This window comes from Glycine max, chromosome 4 (genome assembly GCF_000004515.6).
Source record: "Glycine max cultivar Williams 82 chromosome 4, Glycine_max_v4.0, whole genome shotgun sequence".
Classification (NCBI taxonomy): domain Eukaryota; kingdom Viridiplantae; phylum Streptophyta; class Magnoliopsida; order Fabales; family Fabaceae; genus Glycine; species Glycine max.
The window spans coordinates 8,238,032-8,260,279 of record NC_016091.4 but is presented as its reverse complement, the minus strand read 5'-3'; the positions used below and the strand labels follow the sequence as shown (position 1 = coordinate 8,260,279).

The 22,248-nt window shown below is 31.5% G+C and overlaps 2 protein-coding genes across 4 annotated transcripts; both read right to left on the bottom strand.

Moving 5' to 3' along the window:
* Positions 1 to 7,698: 7,698 nt before the first annotated feature.
* Positions 7,699 to 9,679, bottom strand: LOC100794438 (zinc-finger homeodomain protein 2). 3 transcript variants are annotated; one of them, XM_003522712.5, is made up of 2 exons: positions 8,492 to 9,679; positions 7,699 to 8,196 (listed from the first exon to the last, which is right to left on the bottom strand). In XM_003522712.5, the coding sequence occupies exons 1-2, from the start codon at positions 9,288 to 9,290 to the stop codon at positions 8,114 to 8,116; spliced, it is 882 nt and encodes a 293-aa protein (XP_003522760.1). In that variant the 5' UTR covers positions 9,291 to 9,679; the 3' UTR covers positions 7,699 to 8,113. The 3 variants fall into 3 exon arrangements, with proteins under 3 accessions (XP_003522760.1, XP_006578270.1, XP_014630049.1); XM_006578207.4 differs by having other exon boundaries at positions 7,699 to 8,175; positions 8,492 to 9,644; XM_014774563.3 differs by having other exon boundaries at positions 8,107 to 9,645.
* An 8,749-nt stretch (positions 9,680 to 18,428) lies between these two features.
* Positions 18,429 to 20,421, bottom strand: LOC100799382 (serine/threonine-protein kinase-like protein At1g28390). The gene has a single exon (XM_003523731.4). It carries the CDS (start codon positions 20,213 to 20,215, stop codon positions 18,725 to 18,727), a length of 1,491 nt encoding a protein of 496 aa, XP_003523779.2. The 5' UTR covers positions 20,216 to 20,421; the 3' UTR covers positions 18,429 to 18,724.
* Between the last annotated feature and the right edge of the window lie 1,827 nt (positions 20,422 to 22,248).

Genomic DNA, 22,248 nt, shown 5'->3' with positions numbered 1-22,248 from the left:
TCCCCAGGCATAGCTCTCACTCTGAGCCAAGTCTCGAAAAACGTCCAAATGAACTACATGAGCATGTGTTGAACTCTTGTTAGCAAAAAGAGTGCAACCAACCAAGTGTAGGAGATAAGCATGAGCTACAACAATCCACTGTCGGGCCTCGCATTTCCTCTGATAGATATCCCGCAACCACAACAGGAGTACATATGCCCCATGACACTATACAGTCTCAGCTCTAGCCTCCTCACCCGAGACATCAAGCAACTCCACCAACATGATGACTGCCTCGTCCACATGTAGAGGCTCGAAGCTGTGGAAGGTGCCTGTGATCGGCAGATGGAGGAGTGACGCCACATCATCTAGTGTGATGGTCAACTCTCCTACTAAAAGATAGAAGCTGCTAGTCTCCTTGTGCCACCTCTCGACAAAAGCGAATATAACTCCCAAATCACCGGTGACTACTGAACACGCGATCAAAGGAGTTAATCTTGTGGGATCGACTAACCCTTCAATCTCAGGAGCTGGCCTCCCAAATTTCTCAACCTTCCTTCCGTGGGAGACCAACTTTAATTCAGGACGTTCCTGAATTGAAACACAGATGATTCCAAGTAACAGTATATCAAAAATTAATTATCACAAACAACTCAACAATAACAAATAATTAACAAATAACTTTACGTAAAAATTATAATACCTCTCCAGTCCATATGCTATATGCAACATGCTCAGCAAATGAAGTCAGCACTGATGGGTCACATAGCCCACCTGGAAATCACTCAGCATCATCAGTAGCGGATCCCTCGACACCATCACCACTAAGCCCTCAGTACCATCACCAATTAATCCCTCTGCACCAAGTGCTGGTACGTCCTCAGTCAGCTCAGCAACAGGGGCAGCTTCCCGTTGCCTACGTGCGGATGCGGTAGGCCTACGCCGCTGGGGACATCATCCACATGATGATCATCCTGTCTATCCCGGACTTTGCCTATAACCCTACCTAATGCATAACCTAAACCTCTGGTTCTAACCATGATCTGCAAATCATGACGAACATGTTTTTTTCCGTCAAATTCACTATTCAAATAATTATAAACCTACATAACCCTAAGTCCTCAGCCCTAGACTATAACCCTGATCGCACTATCTTAAACACTAACGCCTATGCACTACATAAACTAAACCCTAGACACTAAACCCTAAGCAATATCTACATATCTATAATTTCTAAAACTACCAATAACAAACAACCATATATATTAAACCCTAACATCTAAACTAACCCCTAACCTAATCCCTAATCACTAGCCTAAACCCTAAGCTCAACCATACCCACTAAAATAAACCCTACGAACTAAAAAAACCCTAGCCTCAACCCTAACCACTACATATCTACCATTTCTAAAACTCAATAACATATCACCATATATATATATATATATATATATATATATATATATATATATATATATATATATATATATATATAAAGCTCAACCTTAGGCTCTAAAATAAACCCTAGCCACTAACCCCTACCCATATATATCTACCCTTTTCTAAAACTCTCAATAACATACCCACATATATATTAAACCCTAATGACTAAACTAAACCATTAGCTCAACCATAACCACTAAAATAAACCCTAAATCCTAAACTAAACCCAAAGCCCAACCCTAGGCACTTGAATAAACCCTAACCACCTACTCTACCCCTTTACATATCTACCATTTCTAAAACTACCAACAACATACCACAACATATATTAAACCCTAACCCCCACACCAAACCCTAATGTCAGCCCTAAGCCCTAAACTAAACTCTAACCACCAACCCAAACTACATACCATCATAAATATTAAACCCTAAAAACTAAACTAAACCCAAAGCTCAACCCTAGGCCCTAGCATAAACCCTAACCTCTACCCCCTAAGCCCTACGTCCTAACCACATACAGTCAGCCCTTGGCCCTTAACTAAACCCTGGCCACTAACCCTAATAACTATTTTGATGCAAATATATTAAAACATCAACAACAAAAATGTTACCTAAAATATATTATTAAAGTTTAAATTTTTTCCTTTGAAATGATAAAAGAAAATGCATGGGCTAGGAATAAATCATTCTCAAAATTCTCACCCATGAAATTATCTTTCCTTTGAATTTGGAAAAAACATGTTAATATTTTGTTATTTTTGTCATTATAGGGGCAGCCTTTTTTTCTATCTTAGCAAAGTCTAATAATTCTCAAAAGTCATTAGAATATTACGAGCACAAAGAAATTCATCGTAAGCTTCGGAGTATGCTCCACTTGGCCTGCAGGCTTGAGCATGTTGGCATGGCTTAACGAGTTTAAAGTGAAAATGAATTATTTTATGCAAATTTTCTCATGACCTTATTATATATATAAAAAAAAAAAAACTGTATATGTGCCTGTACCCTCCTGTTATATTTCAACCTATTATATTACATTTTAAAGTCTCATCCTGCTATTACATTTAAGCTTGAGGAACTGTGTATTCTCCTGGCCAAGTGATTGACCACTAAAATCATGGTCTAACCGACCATTCATTCTCATCCAAGCCAGTAACACATCATCATAATAACCGCCTAGGAGAGTCTTCTCTAGGGATCTCGAGACAATCATCATGACAAATACAAAAAACCGAAAAATATTTCTGAGAATATCGTGGGTGTGTTTTAGGCACGAAAGGGGATATATTCCTTGGTTTTTTTTTTTTTTAACCTAAGATGAATAGAACACACTCAAATGCTTCTGGTTAGTTAGGTCTTCCAAAATATATACATATATATAAACTGCGTCAATCTTAATTAGACATTTACACGTTAAATAGGTAGAGAGAGAACTATAAAATATTCACAAGATAAAGTTAGTTAAATATTTTACGTCAAAATATCATTGCCGTTCAATATCACAAACAAAAAGTTATAGTTTTGATTTGACCAACTACTGTAGAATATAGGATTACCTTCAAAATTGCTAGTTAACAAACACTTCCATTTAATGCAAAGGCACAAAAACATGACAAATCAACGCAAAGTAAGAGGTAAGGTAAGACCTGCATTAGTGTCTAATGTGTGCAGTCTCGGTCGTTCCCCGACACGATATTCAGCTAGAGCTCCTTTCGTTGACTTCCATAGGCACATGTGTTTGTTATTAGAATGCACCAGATTTGAAACCAAAGTCAGCTCAAGTTAAAGATGACAATGAAATAACTATTCATGACAAAAATAAGGAAATTGGAGCTTGGGTCAAATAAATTTTAGTTTGCCAAAGTTATTCTGAGTTATGACAGCGAAAGTTCTTAGGCATGCAAATTACATTGCAAATTCTGAAATGGAATACAATTTTCTAGCTTGTCAACTGGAAAATTATTTTTAATATGATCGATCTCCACTACTCCATATTGTTTACGGCCTAAGAATTTTTTTAAAAAATAATCTAGTTAATTTAATTACTGGAAAATGTGAAGCGGATCAATACAATGCAAAATATATTTTTCTTTCATTCATGAGTCATGACAAATATGAAAAAAAAATTAAGGAATAGGTAGAAATAGTGCCATCGTTAAAAAAATGATAATTGATGTTTTCTTGAACTTTTAGATTGATAGGTAAATAAAAATAAAGTTTTCTTTCGAAAATTGATAGGTAAAGAGAATGTTTCGATGAATATTGATTCTTAAAACTGATTTATAAGCATTGACGGTGATATAAAAACGTTATTGAAAACATTCATACTATTGGAATTATCAAAGTCTATATAAAAATATCTTTCTTAATAAAAATTATATAGATTAAGGTTAGAATACTCAAATTAAGAAAAGTAATTAAGTTCTCCTTCACATAAAAATCGTTTGTAATTTTTTAATATATCATTTATATATTTCATTTATTACTTTGGTATTTTATATACTCCATATTATTATTTTCAGAATTTTTAATATAATTGAGAAAATAATAATTTATATATATATATATATATATATATAGAGAGAGAGAGAGAGAGAGAGAGATTGGTAGACAAGATTACCTTCTAACTAAAATATGTTTTCATTCTGTCAATATAAATATAACTCTTTTTTTTTACTTTTAGTTCATGTGCCATAAATTTTTAAAATAACAAATAAATAAAACATTTTTTTAAATGACGGTTAAAAAAACAAAAACAAAAATACATGATTTTTTTAAAATTTTTTTATGGATTTACAATTTTAGTCCCTAAGAAATTTAAGATGCATTTCATCTTCACATTTTTAAAATTTAATAATTTTGGTATACTGTTATTTTGTTGTTAGTTTTCTAATAATAATTACTAAGATGACATATTAGTAATGATGTGGTACTAATAAGATAAAGTGATAGATGACATGATATTCCAATATAAATACAAATGTGTCACATTATTATATATTATCAACATCAAATCATTATTAACATATACGATAAATATTTTTCTTAAAAAATTATAATAAATTTATTGACCAAAATTACTAGGTTTTAAAAAAATAAAAGATCAAATGAGCTATAAAAATCTTATTACATGATCATATATTGCAAAAAAAATGCATAATCATGAAATTATAAAACTGCATGAACCAAAAGTAGATTTAAGCCATAATAGATTAAAAATTGATGTTAGCATTTTCATGAAGAGAAAGAGAGAAATGTGGAGTAGCATCTAGCATGGAGTTAAGCATTTATTGTTCTTTCTCCTTTCACCATACTGTTATCGTTAGTATTAATGCATGGTTCCGAATAGCGACGAACGCGTTATCCTTAATCATGCATTTGCTCTCCGCCACATTTTGGTCTTCATCATTGTCCCTTCATTCGGAAGCGCGTTTGTGAACTTTGAGTTCCTTCATCCGATTGATATTCATCTTGGGATTTGTCTCGTGGTAGAGTAGATTCAATGAATTCTGCTTCTAATATAATTAATTAAATCAATTATTTTCTCCGTGATTTTGCATACAATGCAACTTTAAAACGATAATACATGATAGAGTCAAGTTACACAACTTATTATTTTAAACATTTCTCTTAACACTTTTTATATCTTTATTCCTATAATACTTTTATTTTTTTTCTTTTTTTTTCTCCCTGGTGTCAAATAATATATTAGTTGTTTTAACATTTTTCTATATGATATACTTCGTTACTCTCCTGTAGTGTAGTAGTATACACTGTTACTGTGTATATCTTGTACAGAACAGTTTTTTGAATATGATGATATAATTATTTTTGCTTTGAAAAAAAAAATGATATACTTCATGGCTGGTGATCCTTCTTATTAAAGTTTTAAAGAAGTTCCACGTCAACAGGTAAAAGTTGTGGCAATTATGGAGATGCTAATTTAATCAATTAATTTATTTATTTTAGAAATAAAAGATAACGACCTACTTTCCTGCTGCGCCAATTAATTTACGACTAATCAAATACTCTTGGAGAGGCACACCCAGTAAAGAGCTATCGCCGAATTTATGCACCATTTTTATCATTTGTACAGTAATATTTTACAATTCTTTTTATAACCAAACCCGTGGAGAGAATAGGTAAAGAAAAAAAGAAAAAGAAATGTATGTGATGGAGAGATTTAAAGAATAGAGTTCAATATATTGACAACTAATTAGATACTACTCTATCTCTATGTATGTTTTTTAAAATAAGTATAATAAAATTTAATAACTTTCAATAATATATCATTTTATAATAATTGTTTGTATAAAATTATTTATGCTATCAGTATATTTTAATTAAACTTAAAATAATATCATAAAAATCACATAACTCTTAAATAAATGGTTAATTTGATGCTGCTACTACTAGTATATACTTTTCTTAGAAGTTGATAATCTTGTGGGGGGACACAAACATTACCAAGTACGGTCACTTCAACATGATATTAATTTCTGTGAACTAATCATGTTAGAGATTAATTAATCTACTTCTTTAATTAAGTAAACCAACCCCTGTGAATTCCTATACCACAGTAACAAATTTGTTTGCAAGTGCACATCAAGTCATCAGTTAACGTCCTGTCAATTTAACTCAATTGCATTGCCCCTAGCTACTACTGTACTCAATTTAAAGAGGGTGCCAGTAAAATTAGTTGAGCTTTACAGATGGCAGTTAAATTGATTGAGCATTACACTTGGTAGTTTTGCCGACAGTTCCATGTCCTTGCAGAGATCAAACTCCTGAGTTATAATCGTCTTCCTACTAAAAGATGAAATACATCAACTCAGGCATAGACATGTAGCTAGCTAGGAAAATTGTATAAAAAATAACCTTTTATTATTTTATTGTACTCCGCTTGTAATTTGCTTACTAAATAAAGATTATTATTTTGTATTTTTCTATGATTTTGCTTTTTTTTTTTCAACATACCCCAAAAGATGTCCAGTTGCACTAAAAAGTCTCATATTATTTAGTAATGGACGCCAAAGATAAATTATAAACATTCTTTATTAAAACAAATAATACATTCAGATGAAGTAAATCTAACAATGCAGCGGACTTGACGGACTTGAGATCACAATATTTCTAAAACAAGAGCTCAAACTCTTTAACCCATTAGTGCGTAGTAATTGATATTAATGGTAGTTTATAAGCATTTTTTTCTCCTAACCATTCGGGATGCCTTTTAGAGATAAAATTGATATTAAATATACAACTTTATAGCTATTTTAATAAATATCATCTATTAATTCTTTAATTAGTATTATTAAAGTATTAATTAAGAAGACCATCTAAAAAATTATTTAGTACGAATTTTAGCGAATTTGAAATTGACCAATAAAATTATTCATGAGGGAAAATAAATAAATTCATTTCTCAAATTTAAATGCACCCCAAAAAAAATACGATAGTATACCAATCAAAACCTTAATTATATTCACACTCTGCATTTTCAAAATACGAGGAAAAACTGCATTCTGAAAGGTCTTTATGCATAAAAGCTTACCAGCAGGGAGTTTATATGCAGATAAACTAAAAAGAAAAGGAAAATGAAAGAAAAACGTACGGTATTTCGGTCTAGTTCATGTCTATATTACATAAAGAATATAAGCTATAATTTAATGCATTCTCAACTCTTCAACTGAAAAGATGATCGCGAACGTGCAATACAAATGCTAACATATATACAGGAAGTTTCAGCGGCTAACAACGTTCGAAAATCAACCTAAATTTTTCGATTAGTTTGTATTTCAAAATCAGAAATCGTTGAACATAGTTAACGAGAAAATTAAAGGAAACAAAGCAAAATAACAAATAGTAGTCTGCAAGCATTAACGTGGTGCAGTGTTATCAAAATCAGAAAAAGTCTGCATGTCTGATCTGCAACACTGTGATCTGCGACGCAACAGGCAAACAGTGTACGAGTTTGCCGCGTGAAACGCCCACTCATAGTTTTCGATTACTTTCTCGCTTTTTCACACATGCAGGAATGAGATTTAAATTACTACTTCAAATCCAACAAACACTCTTCTCAATTTTCATTAGAGATAAGAAGAAAAAAATACTAAAATTACCCAACAGCGACCAAACACATAAAGATCGAGAAGAAATGAACTGAAAATCCGTAGAGCAATTAATAATGGAGGACGCGTTACCTAGTCTTGAACAAAACCCGGAAACAAACAACTGAAAACAACGTAAAAAAGAACATAAAATATGGCGATGGTTGAATCAGACCAAAAGAAAATGGTGTCTCACTTCAGTTTCGGGTCATGAATCTCTTGGACTCATTAAATCGTTTGTGAACTTTCAGGTCTAATGTGTCCAGAAGCAAAGAAAGAAGAGGAGATCGACATTAATATGAGAGAGAAACGATAATAAAACTAAACTAGGGCGGTGTTAGGGAGGAAAAAAAGACGACAAATGCGAAGGAACACAGCAAAACTCAGCTTTGCACTTGCATTCCACGCACGTTAATTGAATACAACTTTAAGTTGGAGTTTATTCTCTGTGCTCATCCGCATACTTCCATTGCATACCCCCCCTCCTCACCATCACCTGATAAATAAATAAGATGAACACCTGCAAACCCTTCCATGAACTTCTTCCAACTTCAGTTCTTTTCTCTTTATTTCGTTAATCTCCCTTAGGATAATTGAGAATTCTCAATTATTGTTGTGCTGTTCAAGTGGTTCGATCCATTCCCAGCTGAACGTTGCTCAGAATTAGCTAGTGCATACACGTAATAACAGAAAATCACCAACAACTAAAATCTCATTCACATAATAATAAAATCAAATGAAAGTAAACTAAAGGTGGAATATTGAGTAAGAATTAACCCTAACTAGATCTCCATTAATTAGAATTCTATATTACAAATTGTAAAATTAATTGTTCCATTTTTTTCTTAGCACACTCAATTAACTCTTATAAATCAACTCGTGATCCTATTGAGACTAAAATTCATGATATCGACCTAACAATTGAAAGTGATAAATGAAGAATGAGAATTATGGTTTCTTACCAAGAGTGTGTTTGTTATTGTGCATCCAAACCTTGAGCACATGTCTCTTGACGCAAGTTTCAGCGCAGAATTGTTCCACAGCAACTTCGTCATGCTTCTGAATTCTCCACCCTAGCTCCTCCGCAAATGCAAGCATCTTATCCTTCTGCTCCTGCGTGAACTTCGTCCTAAACCTCTTCTTCGTTCCACTCCCGCTACCACCTCCACCACCACTAAAACCGCCACCGCCGCCGCTGGAACTGGGGTTTGACATGTCTTCTTCCTCCCTACTGAACACTCCTCCGGAAGCTAACGGTGGCAGAGCCAAGGGCCGGTGCTGCGACACCGGAGGAGTTACCAGGTGGTGGTGGAGGTACCCGGCAGCCGAAGGTGGTGGGGCGCGGTGGTAGTAAGGGGAGAATTGGTGGTGGTACTGAGGGTGCAGAGGCTGAGGCTGCGGCTGCGAACGCTGCCGGTAAGGGCTGGTTTCGCCGTCGATCTCCTTGCGGTGGAAATTGCGGTGGCAGTTGCAGGCGGCGCAAATTACGGCCTCCAGCGTACCTTCCTCCCCGGCGGCCAAAAACTCGCAGCAGCCGTCGACGGCTTGGCCTCCAATGCTGACGGCGTGGTTCTTCTGACATTCTCTGTATCTCAGCGTCCCTTTCCGACCAGAATTCCCGGTGACCGCAACTCCCTCGCCGCCGCTCATTTTAGACCTCACCGCCGCGTTTCCCAGCGAGTCGTAACTCGCAGCCGCCACTGAGAATCCCATTTCCTCTTCCTCCTCTTCCTCTTGGTCCTCGTGCTCGTCAAATTCCATATCGCTCACCACTTTTTTTTTTTTTTTTCTAAAAACGAATAAATAAATAAATTTTCTGTTTTATTTGGGTTTTGGTGTATTGCTTGCTTCGGATGGGACTGCGAGAGAAGATCTACGAATCAACAATTCTACTTGAGAAAGGAGAGCTGAGTCAATTGAATGATGAAGTTATAAGCATATGCCACCGCAAGGAATAGTAACTACTCTATAAGCAATACCATTGTCTATTTATTTTAATATTTTATGTTGATTGTAATAAATATAGTAATTAAATAAACTTAAGAGATATATTTATTAGCATAATTAAATATATTTAAATTTGTTTGAACTGGGAGTTGAAGATAAGAGAGAGGAAGAGGATGTGGTCGTCAATGACCCGTCTGCAGAAAAAGAGGTGTCTCACTCTGGAAAGCCTTTCAAATACTTGCCATTGCATTAACATCTGCATCTATGATGTTCAGACATTTACTTTTACTTTAACCCCTGTCCCGGTACTTCTTTTTATTTTAATCTTTTACTTTTTATAAAAAATAAAAATACTGTTTCTATAAAGTTTAGTTTTAATTTTTTTTTTACAGAACAATAAAATTTAGTTGAAAAATAATTATCTATTCAACAATATATTAGACACAAACCGTTCGTATTAAGTGTAAGTCTTGATAAATTTATATTTTAAATATTTTTATAAATAATAATGAATTCATTATTTTGACTGCTAAAATGGGTGATATTAATCGAAAGCATTTAAAATATGTGATTTAATAATAAAAATTACTCATATTTAATTATGTTTGTTTTTAAATACATTAAATAACAATTAATTAATTTTGAAATGCATAAATTTCTTAAAAAAAGAAACTGATATAGACAAAAAAAAATTGATAAAACTTATTATGAAAAAGTTTATAAAAAATACAAATTTATCAACGGTACATTTAGTGTCAAGGATCTCACTCTTATATACTTCATTCATTCCACTTTATACAACATTTAAAGTTTTAGTACATATATTAAAAAATGAAATTAATATTTTAGATTGCATAAAATATATTATCTAGCTACCTAATATTTTTTATTTGATTAATTAGATTTTTATTATTTATTACACAATAAAAATATATTATTCCTACTAAGGATACTCCATGAAAAAATACTTAATACTTCGTTAACTTTCTAAACTAATTTAGAATAATTTTTTAAAATGTCATATAAAATGAAACAAAAATAATAAAAAATTAAATATTCGAAAAAAAAAATAGAATGTTAAACACGTTTAACTAACTCTAATATGTGCTACCAAAGTATATTATAAACAAACTCAATGAACAAAAATGTAGAAATTAACAAATGTTTCAAGAATATTAGTAAATTAGTAAAAATATTTACTGCTAGCATAAATATTATTTAATCGATAAAAATTGTATGATTAAACGTATAATACTTCAAATATTTACTACCAGTATTAACTAATAAGTATTCTTTAAACTATTGTTAGCGCGGAAGCTCTAGAAAAAAGCTATGGAATGGAATGGTGCTTGAAGAATTAGCAGCAGAAGTGAGAGGACCCATAAACTTGTCATCGGAAAAATTAATCTGTCGGCATTTATGGGAGCTGCCTACGTGCCCTCATCTTCCGACATGACATGACGTCACTCACCTGTCACCATTCTCTTTTGTCGTTGTTAAATAAAGTATAAAATATTAACGGTAAAAAATTATTAAAAAAAAAGTATTGTTAATACAGTTTTTCGGTACTCTTTACGTATCTCTAATTTTGTTACAGTATTTATTAATTATAATTGATATATGTAAAGTACTTGTTCTTAAACTTATTATGAGTATGTCAAAAAAAATTAAGAGATGGTAACAACTGCGCAGATTGATTGGGCAAGAAAGGAGGAGCCTTGAAAGACAATTCCTTTACTGCATTATTGTTCTTGTCCTACATCTCTTAGGTACGTCTAAGTTGATAGTGGATGCCCTTGGGGTGTTTTTCCTAAGGCATAGCTAGTGTTTCCTTTCTTTTCATGTTGTTCTATTTCTACTGCATAAAAAAATGAGTGAATATAATTTGTTCTCCTGATACAATTTGTTCTCTCTACTAGTTTACCATTAATTAGAAGCCAGAATCTCATAACAAAATAATATAATTTGTTCTCCTAATTCGATTTCTAAAGAACATTAAGTCATCCGATCATTAGTTACTGATGATGATATTAACAAAAGTATAATCTTTCTTTATTAGTTTACCGTTACAAACAAGAGTATAGATACTCTCCGGCACTATTTAGTTTCCAGCAGAAGAAAAATATACATAAAACTTAAGCTTAATTATTATTTTGATTCTCTGATTTATTTTTTTAAGTTGATCAATTTGGTTCTCTTATTATATAAAAAAGTTTAATTAGGTCATATAATTTTTAAAAGTATTTTCATTAGGTTTTTATTTTTAAAAATTTTAATTAGATCCTTTATTTTTTAAAATAAATTTAATTTGATCTTATTTTTAAAAAAATTGGAGCAGATGAATGAAAATTAAGACAATTTAAAAATAAAAAACTAATTGAAACTTCTAAAAATAAAATTAAACTTTTTAATAATTAAAGTACATAATTAAATTTTTTTAATAATAACAGTGTAAAATTAAACTTTAAAAATAAATTAAAAGAACAAAATAATAATTAAAACCAAAACTTAAAAGAGTGAAGTTGTTAATTTTTTAATACACCTGTGTATTTCTCTCATAATAGAATTGTTCAGTATTTGGAGAGGATACAAACCAAAAAATAAATAAAAATGAGCGAATGATAGATGTTGTAGATACTAAATACAACATGTAAAACGAAAAAAGATGGTTGCCCCGAGGACTAGTAAAATATATTATATTCGTATCTTTGTTTTTTTAACTATTAAAAGAATTACTATATATAATGTTATATATGTTCAATTATTGTTCGTTATCAATATAGGTTTTTTTTAATAATATCATGTAATATAAAGGACTCTTACATTTAATTTTTAAATATTAATTACAAAAGTCAATAATTTTGCTGTATATAAAATCTATGTTAAAATTATAATATAATATTTTTTATGTGGTGAATACTTTTAAGTTGAATTTATTATACAGTATATAATTTTTATTTTTTCAAATTATAAATATAATAATCCTAGAATTAAAAATTTAACTTTCAAGCAAAAAAAATAAAACAAGTAACTTTTTATTATATTTTATCGTTAGTAAAATATATACACAGTACACAACAAGTTGAATAATCATATTTATAATTTTTATCTCCTTTTATTTTATTACTTGATTCTTCTCTATTTATCACATTGTTATATATGTTTTTAAATCTCTTCTCTTTTTAGCTCTATTAGGATGTGCTTAATTGATAATGAAGAAAGAAATAATATAAACGAAAATAAAAAAGAGAAAATGAAAATAAATGAGAAATAAAATGATAAACTGAGTTGTTTGGTTAAAGATAAATAAATAAGAGATAAAAAGAGAGACAAAAAAGATAAATAAAAATATAAATAAATTCTACCATTTTAAAACTTATTTCACTTTATTTCTCTTTCCCAAATACTCAAATATTATATTGATCTTTATGGTATTATTTTCATCAATCAAACGAAACATACAAGACATTGAAGACATACGACTAAGTATGCACATGTTTGAATTGAAATTAAAAATATTATATGCATTTTTCCACGTAAATTCAACAGATAAAAATAGGATAAAAGTAATTGCAAAAATTCAGATATTTTGAAAAATATAATTTTGTCTCAAAATTATATTTACAACATTATTGTAACAAATGAACAATTGTTGAGTTATGAGGGATGGTGGAAGGCCACACGTGATTCCCTCTCAAGCAAAAGAAGGGTTTTATTTATTCCTTTTCGTAATTGTAATTGTGTCACTCTCATGTCAGCTTGCTGGAAACCACCTTTCACATCCACAAGAGACATCGTTCCACACGCACGCCACGCCCTCGCCCTCCTTATCCTTTTTCCTTCAATTTGAATCTCATTCCTGCACTGCACTACTCTTTTTATTTTATCTTTTGTTCCACAAAATCTTGTTTCAACTTTTCAAATGTTCCTGTTATTCTTATTTTGTTCAATTTCATTCAGTATTTTTTTTTTATTTTTCCAATTTTTGGGAAGATTTTTTACTTTCTAAGTCTATTTAGTAACATTTTTTGTATTTTTAAATTTTGGTTTAAAACTAAAACAATAATTTTAAAATAGATTAGCATTAACATACAACTAATAATAACAACGAACTTTTATGATGTGGCTATGATCCCGTAAAAAAAAATACTTGTAAACAGTTACTTTTATGAAAAAATTTTAGGCGTTTTCGAATAAGGATTATTTATTCTATATAATTAAATGCACAGTACTTTATTTACAATGTTTTATAAAAATAGAATTATAATTTTTTAAGAACTCAATTTCTAAAAAAAAAAAATGTATAATTAAAATAGTACCTTTTTAACGTTAACATAGAGATTCTTAATTTGAATCATGGACAATGTCCAAAGTCACAACAGACAAACAAAGCTAACAATTTGGGGTCTCTGCAATCCCGTCTTGGTTTGGATTGGAGCATTCAAATTTGGATAGTTTTGAGTTATATTATTACCAATTCTATGCATGGGTTTCTGGGACACTCTAAAGCCAAGAAAAATAATTCCATTAGTTACAAATCTGTCACAACCAATTGTGAGAAGATTGGCTACACAAAGGCAATATTTATGTTTCAATTATATAATTTGATGGAATGACATTTCTAAGGTAAAGAAGATATCAAGTGTCTCATAGCGACAACGACTATCGGAATGGATAAGATTGGGATAGGATAGTATAATATCTGTTTTTATATTTATGTTTAAAATAATTTTAATTCTCATCCTCTTATACACTTATATATTCATACCCTCAATTCACATTTTACTCATCTATAAGATTAATAATAATAAATCAATAAAATAATTTAATTAAAACAAATAAACACAATATTGGTTCATTCAATTAAATTATAAATAAATAAAATTATAAAAATAATTATGTTATTATTAATTATTAAAGTTAATATTCTAGTAGTTAAAAAAAATTAATTAAAAATTTAGTATTTTTCAGTATGATATTACTAGAGATTAAAGATTTAAAATATTACCATTAGGTGAAGTCTGTCATCCTTAAAATAATTATCCAACATAGTTATTATTGATTATTAAAATTAATATTTTAGTGGTTAAAAAAAATTAATTAAAAATTTAGTATTTTTCAGTATGATATTACTAGAGATTAAAGACTTAAAATATTACCATTAGGTGAAGTCTGTCATCCTTAGGAAGAGGCTCTACACGTACGTAGCTACATCTTCAAAACAAGTAAATGATCCAATAGGTTGTAGCTAGCGCAATTTCTTCAATATGGTTTCTTACAACAAAATGAATGTGAGAGATCTAACAACCTATTTAACATCTAACAAAGGAAGTCTTTGCACTGCATTACTCGCTTTTTAATTAGGGGCAAATTCACGTCAGGTATTCAAAAAGAAAATTTCGTTATCTAGTTATAACAATTACAATTTACTGCATCTGTGTGTCTAAGAATAAACTAATTTTTTAAGATTATCAATTTTCTATAATAGAGGTTATTAACAAGATTAAGTTTCTTATGTATATACAAGCGCATCTGTTACATTTATTTTAGCATCTTGATATAGGCCTTTTTGTATTAGGAGACTTTTGATTTTCTCCAGCTATGGGGTATGCCCCGTTTATTGTCGTATATTTTGAGTTTAATATAATTTATATTTTTTCAAAAAAAAAAAGAAGAGAGAGAGAAAGAAATATAAGTATGACATGTTAAATGATGTGAGAGATCTAACAACTTATTTAACATCTAACAAAGGAAGAGAGAGAAAAAAAATATAAGTATAACATGTTAAATGATGTAATAAAATGACAAAAAAAAATGAGCGTTAATGATATGTATAAAATAGTAAGGTGCTCAAATATTTTTATTCTTCTTACAATTGTTCCAACGCCTTAATCATTGTCACAACTTCAGCAACATCAGTGCTAACTTTATACAGGCCATGGTTTGGATCCTACGGGAGTATCCTGACAAATGAGATGTCAATCTAATTGGGGAAATATAATATTGAGATTCTAGTAAACAATTAATGGATTGATTACAAAAGCTTTTGAATTGGAATGTCCTTTCCTTCCGAAAGGTATCGAGAAATGTTCATATATAAGGGAATAATAATCAACAGCAAAAGAGAGAGACAAGGGTCATTTGCTCTTGGCATAACTAACCGTGCACAAGAGTATCACAAATATTTTTTTTTTGGATGAATTGAGTATCACAAATTTTTTTTTTTTGGGTGAATTGAGTATCACAAATATACTATTGATTTAGTGTAGCTGAGTCATAAGGTTTACTACAATTAGTTACATTTCAGTTGTCATCTTAATTGCTCTAATAACTGTCATGCAATTCTGCGTAAGGGCGCCTGTCGTGTTGTTTAAACTTTAATTTCATTTTTATAAAGTAATTTTATTTAAGCATAAAAATAATATATGATTTGATTTGAATATAAAACTTAATTTTAAATCAAATCAAACTAATCTTTTATCATTTTATTTTGGACCATTATGGTGATTTAAAAAACAACAGTTTACATATGTTAGAAAGAAGAATTTTTAACCTTGGCTTTAGTTAAATTATTCTCAAACTTTATTAGGAAAAAGATGGACCAAGGTGAAGAAAAGTAAAAACTAGTCCAGTAATTCACACGGATAAGGAACGTTTTGTTGGGCTTTGGGTTCCATTTCCATTTATATTTTCTTTTCATCACGCCGAATGAATAATTTTTTTTTACCGTCTACGTATATTTTCTACATAAAATAATTTTGTTCGACGTGAATAAGCCTTTTTTCGTGTGGAAAGAAATTTTCAAAAAAATAAAGTAAATTTTGGACGTAATGAAGTAAATATATTCATGTTATTTTTAATTAAATTAACATTCTTTCTTAATGAATGTCATTCTATCTTAATGGTTGTCACTTAATAATTACTAATATAATTTTTTGTTTTTAATTAAAAACATTTCTAACAATGTTGTGATTAAATTTTATCATAAAATAACTAATGGGACATCGACGTTGACAAGACGATAAAATAGACTATAGCCAGGGTATGGCGAAGGAGCATCTGAGCTTCATTTCCATACTTTATGGCAGCTTTCATTTCCATATATATATATATATATATATATATATACACACACACACACTAACTAACGATAATTTTCCACTAAAACTGTTATGTCATTTGTGTGTTAATGCAAAAAAAATAAAATTGAGGTATGTTAATAAAAGAATTTTTATAACATTATAATTTGAATTATGTAATTTATAATCACATTCCATTTTAATAATATTTTTAATATTGTAATTAGATAGCACTAATAAATAATGACTTTAATTTTCATGCTAAGTTAGTATATTAAAAAATGAGTTGTATTTTTATGTACTATTAATGTTAATATTCTTATACAGAAAATTAATTAAAAATTATTCTACAAATTTTTTTAATGTAATTATTCTAAAAATTAATAATTTTACTATTAATGACAACATATAATTAAATGACAGACTAAAATCTTTGTACTTAAGTTAATTTATCCAAGGATATAAAATATAAGTTTTATTTTTTTCTAAAAAGTTACATAAAAAATAAATTGTTTTACATATAAAATATGATTTTGTTGGTAACCGTTAGAAGAGTATTTTTTTAAAATATTAAAAAATAGTAACCACGTGAAAGGTGAGAATAGTACTTCATGGGGTGAGCATAGCAATTTCCAACATTTTTTTTCCCTAAATTGGAGCCCAGAGCAAAATGCCCAAACCCAGTTACTCCTCCTGGGCCTTAGCTCAGAATTGATGAACCCAGATAACTGAGGTAGGTCCAATTTGAATATATTGTCTAATGAGATTTTTGAGGGCATTGCTATTGGCATTATCAGAATTACTTTACCCTTCTTCTTTCCTCTCTTACTTCTCCATCATTTCTCCCTTCCTTTTTCAGGATACCCTCAACCCCCTCTCTCCTTCCTAATTCTTCTTTTCCTCTCTCGTGAAACCCATCTAAGACTAGATTTTTTTTTTTTTTTACACAACCCAAACATAATTTCATTTTTTCTTTATTTTTAAAACCTTATAATATAATCATGATTTTGTTGTATGTCAAAAATACAATATAATAAAACCTGGGATATTAAGAATTTTGAAACTAATGAAAAACAATTAATAAACTTAAAACTATATTAAAATGATAAGATGTAATTTAAAAAATAAGACTATAAAAAAAAAACTAATTCCATACATACGTGTTTATACAAGTACAAATAATATTATAATTACACATGCATAACAACAAAACAACAGCCTTATCACGTTGACTACATAGATTGTACTGTGTCATTCCATTCAACTAACGATCAAATTATCAAAAAGTTTTTTTTAGCATGAGATATTTTTTAAAAGAATAATTCATGCACTCAATTGGCATATGCATGATAAATTTATTAAATGTTGTAAAATTTACTTTAAAAGCTAGACTTTTATATTATAACTACTTTTCAATTTTTTCTGACACTACTTTTTTATTCTTTTTTTTTCATATGTCCAAGGCCAATGTAAATTACCTCACTGTCATATAAATACTTGTTAAAAGAAAAAGAAAAAAAAAATAAAAAATAGATACGCTGTCTTTGTTAAGATACGGCTAAACAATTAAATGTAGTGTTCTTTTGTACCATAATCGGATTCAGAGCATATACAATTTCTAACCAAGCATGGGTCAGCTCAGTTGCAATCAGGTGGAGTATATAGGACCTAACTTGGCAAAGGGAAGTACTACATAGCATTAGGATCGGTCCGGCAAAAAAGAAAGGAAAACAATTAGCAATATGCCAACTTTACAGTTTACAATGAGTGATATTGAAATCCCACCAAAAAGATAAAAGAGAAGAATATTAAAGGATGAAGACAACATTGTCCAAAATAAAGAATAGATTAGGACTACAGCAAAAGTTCCGTATTAGTTAAAGTATTAATGACACAGAATTACAGTACAAATTTGGTTGAATGGTGAAAAGCATCCAATGCAAAAAACATTGGTCCTTCCGATTCTTGGAACAGAAATAATGAATGAGTTTTGAAAAAAAGCAACCCAACCCAATCATATGACATTCACAGGCACAGCAGGTGAAACATCAAACAGCTCATTATCTCGCTCTCTCTCTTTTGCAAGGCAAGGATATTATTATTCACTCCCACATGTGCTGCATGAAACCAATCCAATCCAATTTCAAATGATTCCTTCATTCTCTATCCTCAACGCGATTTCACTAACGGTTTTTCCAACTTATCCTTAACAACCAACTTGGCCATTCCCGAACGAATTACTACATCATTCTCGCTGCCATAATGTATCAGTAGCGAACCTTGCAAAACCCCCATAGACTTTGACCTTTTTAGCTTCACCTTCCTTCTCCCAAACCCTTCATTCTCCGTTTGGTGCGGTTGCATTTTGACCCAACTCCCTTTCAACGAACCAGAACCAATGGACTTTGACCTCATCACTTTATTATTATTGGAGGCCTCACTCCCATACCCTACACGCGACACACTCGATACTTTCCCGTTCCTCTTACTCCCACTCCCACCTTTATTCACCATCCTCACAAATTCCTCACTCCCATCACAATCATTGCCGTCAAACACCGGAAGCGCGCTCTCGACGCGTGCCACGCGCCGCCGCAGACTGTTCCAAATCGGTGACGCGCGGATCCTCTTCCTCGCCAGATTAAGACACTCCACCACCTCCGCCATCGACGGCCGCTTCTCCGCCGTCGACCTCACGCATCTGGCGGCCAGCACTGCGAGCTGCCGCACCACGGCAGGGTCCGGCGGAGGGCCGATTCGGCGGTCGCAGATTCCGGCAAAGTCGCCGATCTTAATCAACGGCACCGCCCAGTCCACCACAGACGGAGGGCTAAAGTTAACATCAATAGCGTTTCTTCCACTGATTATTTCCAAGAGCAAGATTCCGAAGCTGAAGACGTCGCTCTTAGCACTAAGATCCTCCGGCGCAAGGTAGCACGGGTCGAGGTACCCTAAGGTCCCCGCGGGGGGAGTGCACTTGACGCGAACGTCCTCCACGTGTCCCCTTAAGGCCAAGCCGAAGTCACCGAGCCTGGCGTTCCATTCTTGATCGATTAAAACATTGGAAGACTTAACGTCACGGTGAATAACGGGAGGGTTGGAAGAGTGTAGTTCGCGAACCGCTTTTGCGACCTGAAGCGCGAACCGGACCCTACGGTTCCAACCGGGCGGTTTTTTAACGGAGTGTAACAGATCGTGGAGCGAGCCGTTGGGCATGTATTCGACGACGAGTAATTTGTTGCCGTTTGGGTCGGTGCTGAAGCCGATGAGGTTGACGAGGCGGGGGCTGGGGATTTGGGAGAGGATCTCGATCTCGTTTTCGGCGGGGCTGGTGCAGTTGCCGCAGCCGGTGCATTTGGTGGCGTGGTTTTTAGAGGTGCTGGTGGCGACAAGTTTGGTCGTTTTGACGGCGGCGAGGAGCTTGCCGGCGTCCAGGGTGGCTCTGTAGACTCTGCCGTGGCTGCCTCGGCCCAGGAAGGTGTCGGAGGAGAAGCCGTTGGCGGCGGCGACGATGTCGGCGTAGGGAAAGTGTCGGATTGGTGTTGCGGCGAGGGGTTTGTGGTGGGGGTGGCAGGTGGCGATTGAGGAGTGGGCATTGCAAGAGAGGTAGCCCATGAGAATTGGGATGGGTGAGGGAACACATGGGGCGCCAAAACCCATAACTGGAAACAAAGTGGGTGTTCAACTTCTACTTTAAAAACTCTCACTCTCATCTTTGGAGGATGATGTGAACGCAATTCACAAGCTTCCACGCATTTTTTTCTTTTTCTTTTTTACTTTTACTTTATATCTTGTACTGTGCTATGTACTTTCTAATAATTTAAGAATAAATAATTAAATTTATCTAAAAGTATTATGGGATAATAAATTGATTTTTAAATTAATAAAAATGTAATAAATTAGTTTTTATGGATAAATTTATAGAATTATTTTATTATTAAATTATAATATTTAATAACTAGTTTATTATATTTTTTATATTTAAAAATTTAATTTAATTTTTTATCTTGAGAATTAATTTATCAATATTTCATAATTTTAAAATGAATTTGATTATTTAAGTCATAATTTAATGATTCCTGCATGCAAAGTCGTGCACCAACACAATAGGGCCATCTAAAAAATTAGTACTACTGTTATATAATTGGAAGTAGTTGTTTTTTTTTACTTTTTCTAGAAATAATTAATTGTTTTTTAATTTGTTAAAGTTTTGATAAAAGTAAACTATTACTAGTAGTTTTTTTAAAGTAAATTAAAATAAATAGTTATTTTATGAGTTAAATTATATAGAAGTGTGTTTGATTTAATTTATAATATCTATAATTGGTTAAAATATAATTTTGAGTAGTGTATCATACTTTTGTACCATAAATAAATTAGAATCTTCAATGAGTAGGAACTTTACTCTCTAATTTAAGCATTCTTAAATTTTCTTTTCTCTTTTTGAGAGGTGTTTTTCACGCACTTAGATCCTCTATTGCCATACAATCTCTACACTTGACATATTAGCCATTAGATTTATATTTGATGGTGATAAGATAAGAGTTGTGACCTTCAAGAAAAATAAAAAATAAGCACACTTGATTCATCATGAACTGATTTATTCAACTTTTTTTATCTAAGATTTCGGATATACTTTATGAAACTATGTCTAGAGGGATCAGGCATAGAGTGAGAAAAAGAATTGTTTTGATGGATTAAGTCTGTTGAATTCAATAGGGTTAATTATAATATACTGGCGGAGATTCGATGATTCACCCAACGTTTTATGTTAAACCTTGTTGTCACTATTAAATATTAATTAAGAATCTAATTAATTCTGCTAAAGTATAGGATTTGAATAATAAATTTTACAAGTTTTAAACTAATTTCATTCTTTTTTTTTGTTTAAACTCATTCGGACCTAATTTCCTTAATAAAGTTCTAGTCAAGCTTGTTAATTACATATTAAGTTAGACTTGGACAATTATTTTTGTAGTCCAAATTAATGTGAGCTTTCTTTTACTCCAATTCAACAGGGCGTAAAAGCTGAATGGACCAACAATAATCAGATTAATGAGTAGTCAATTTTACCACCCCTGGCCTATCTATCATCATGTTATATTAGCTGATAAAAAAAAACATCATATGTTTGACCAAACTTTTTTTTTTTAGAGGAACCAAACTCCTTTTATGAATTCAAACATGAAGTAAATATGGATTTTAAACAAAGGATTTTTTTACGTACATTAAAAACTAAGAAATCTTTATCTTACATTCTCTCTCTACTAAACCCAAATCCTTAGTTCCATGTTACATACGTCAACCAACCTTTCTTCTTTCTTTTGCCTTCATTAATTGCCATCATTCTCCCTTCGCTGTCGAATCTCGCGTCTATAACTCTTTGAAAGGCTTTACATTATTCATGATACCATATGGATTTCGATGAAAAATGAATCTTCATCAGTTTCATGGTAGTTGGAGTCTAATATTGATGTTAGATCATTTGAATAAATTTATAGTATAAACTGCGAAATTGGTGATTTACGTTGCCTTTAACATTTTGGACACCTACCCTCTTTGACTATTTGCACCCAAATCATAATTTTCAAGTTACAAGAATATGATTAAAATAAGAAAACATGAATCCGTTTCTCTCAATGTGGACGAAATATTAGAATATATATACATCGATCTTAATAGGATAAAGTCCC

Excerpts from the sequence above, each read along its gene's own strand:
- LOC100794438 (XM_003522712.5), bottom strand. The coding sequence starts at position 9,290 with ATGGAATTTGACGAGCACGAGGACCAAGAGGAAGAGGAGGAAGAGGAA. Across the intron at positions 8,197-8,491 it reads CAATAACAAACACACTCTTG|CTAATTCTGAGCAACGTTCA; the intron begins GTAAGAAACCAT and ends TGTATGCACTAG.
- LOC100799382 (XM_003523731.4), bottom strand. The coding sequence starts at position 20,215 with ATGGGTTTTGGCGCCCCATGTGTTCCCTCACCCATCCCAATTCTCATG.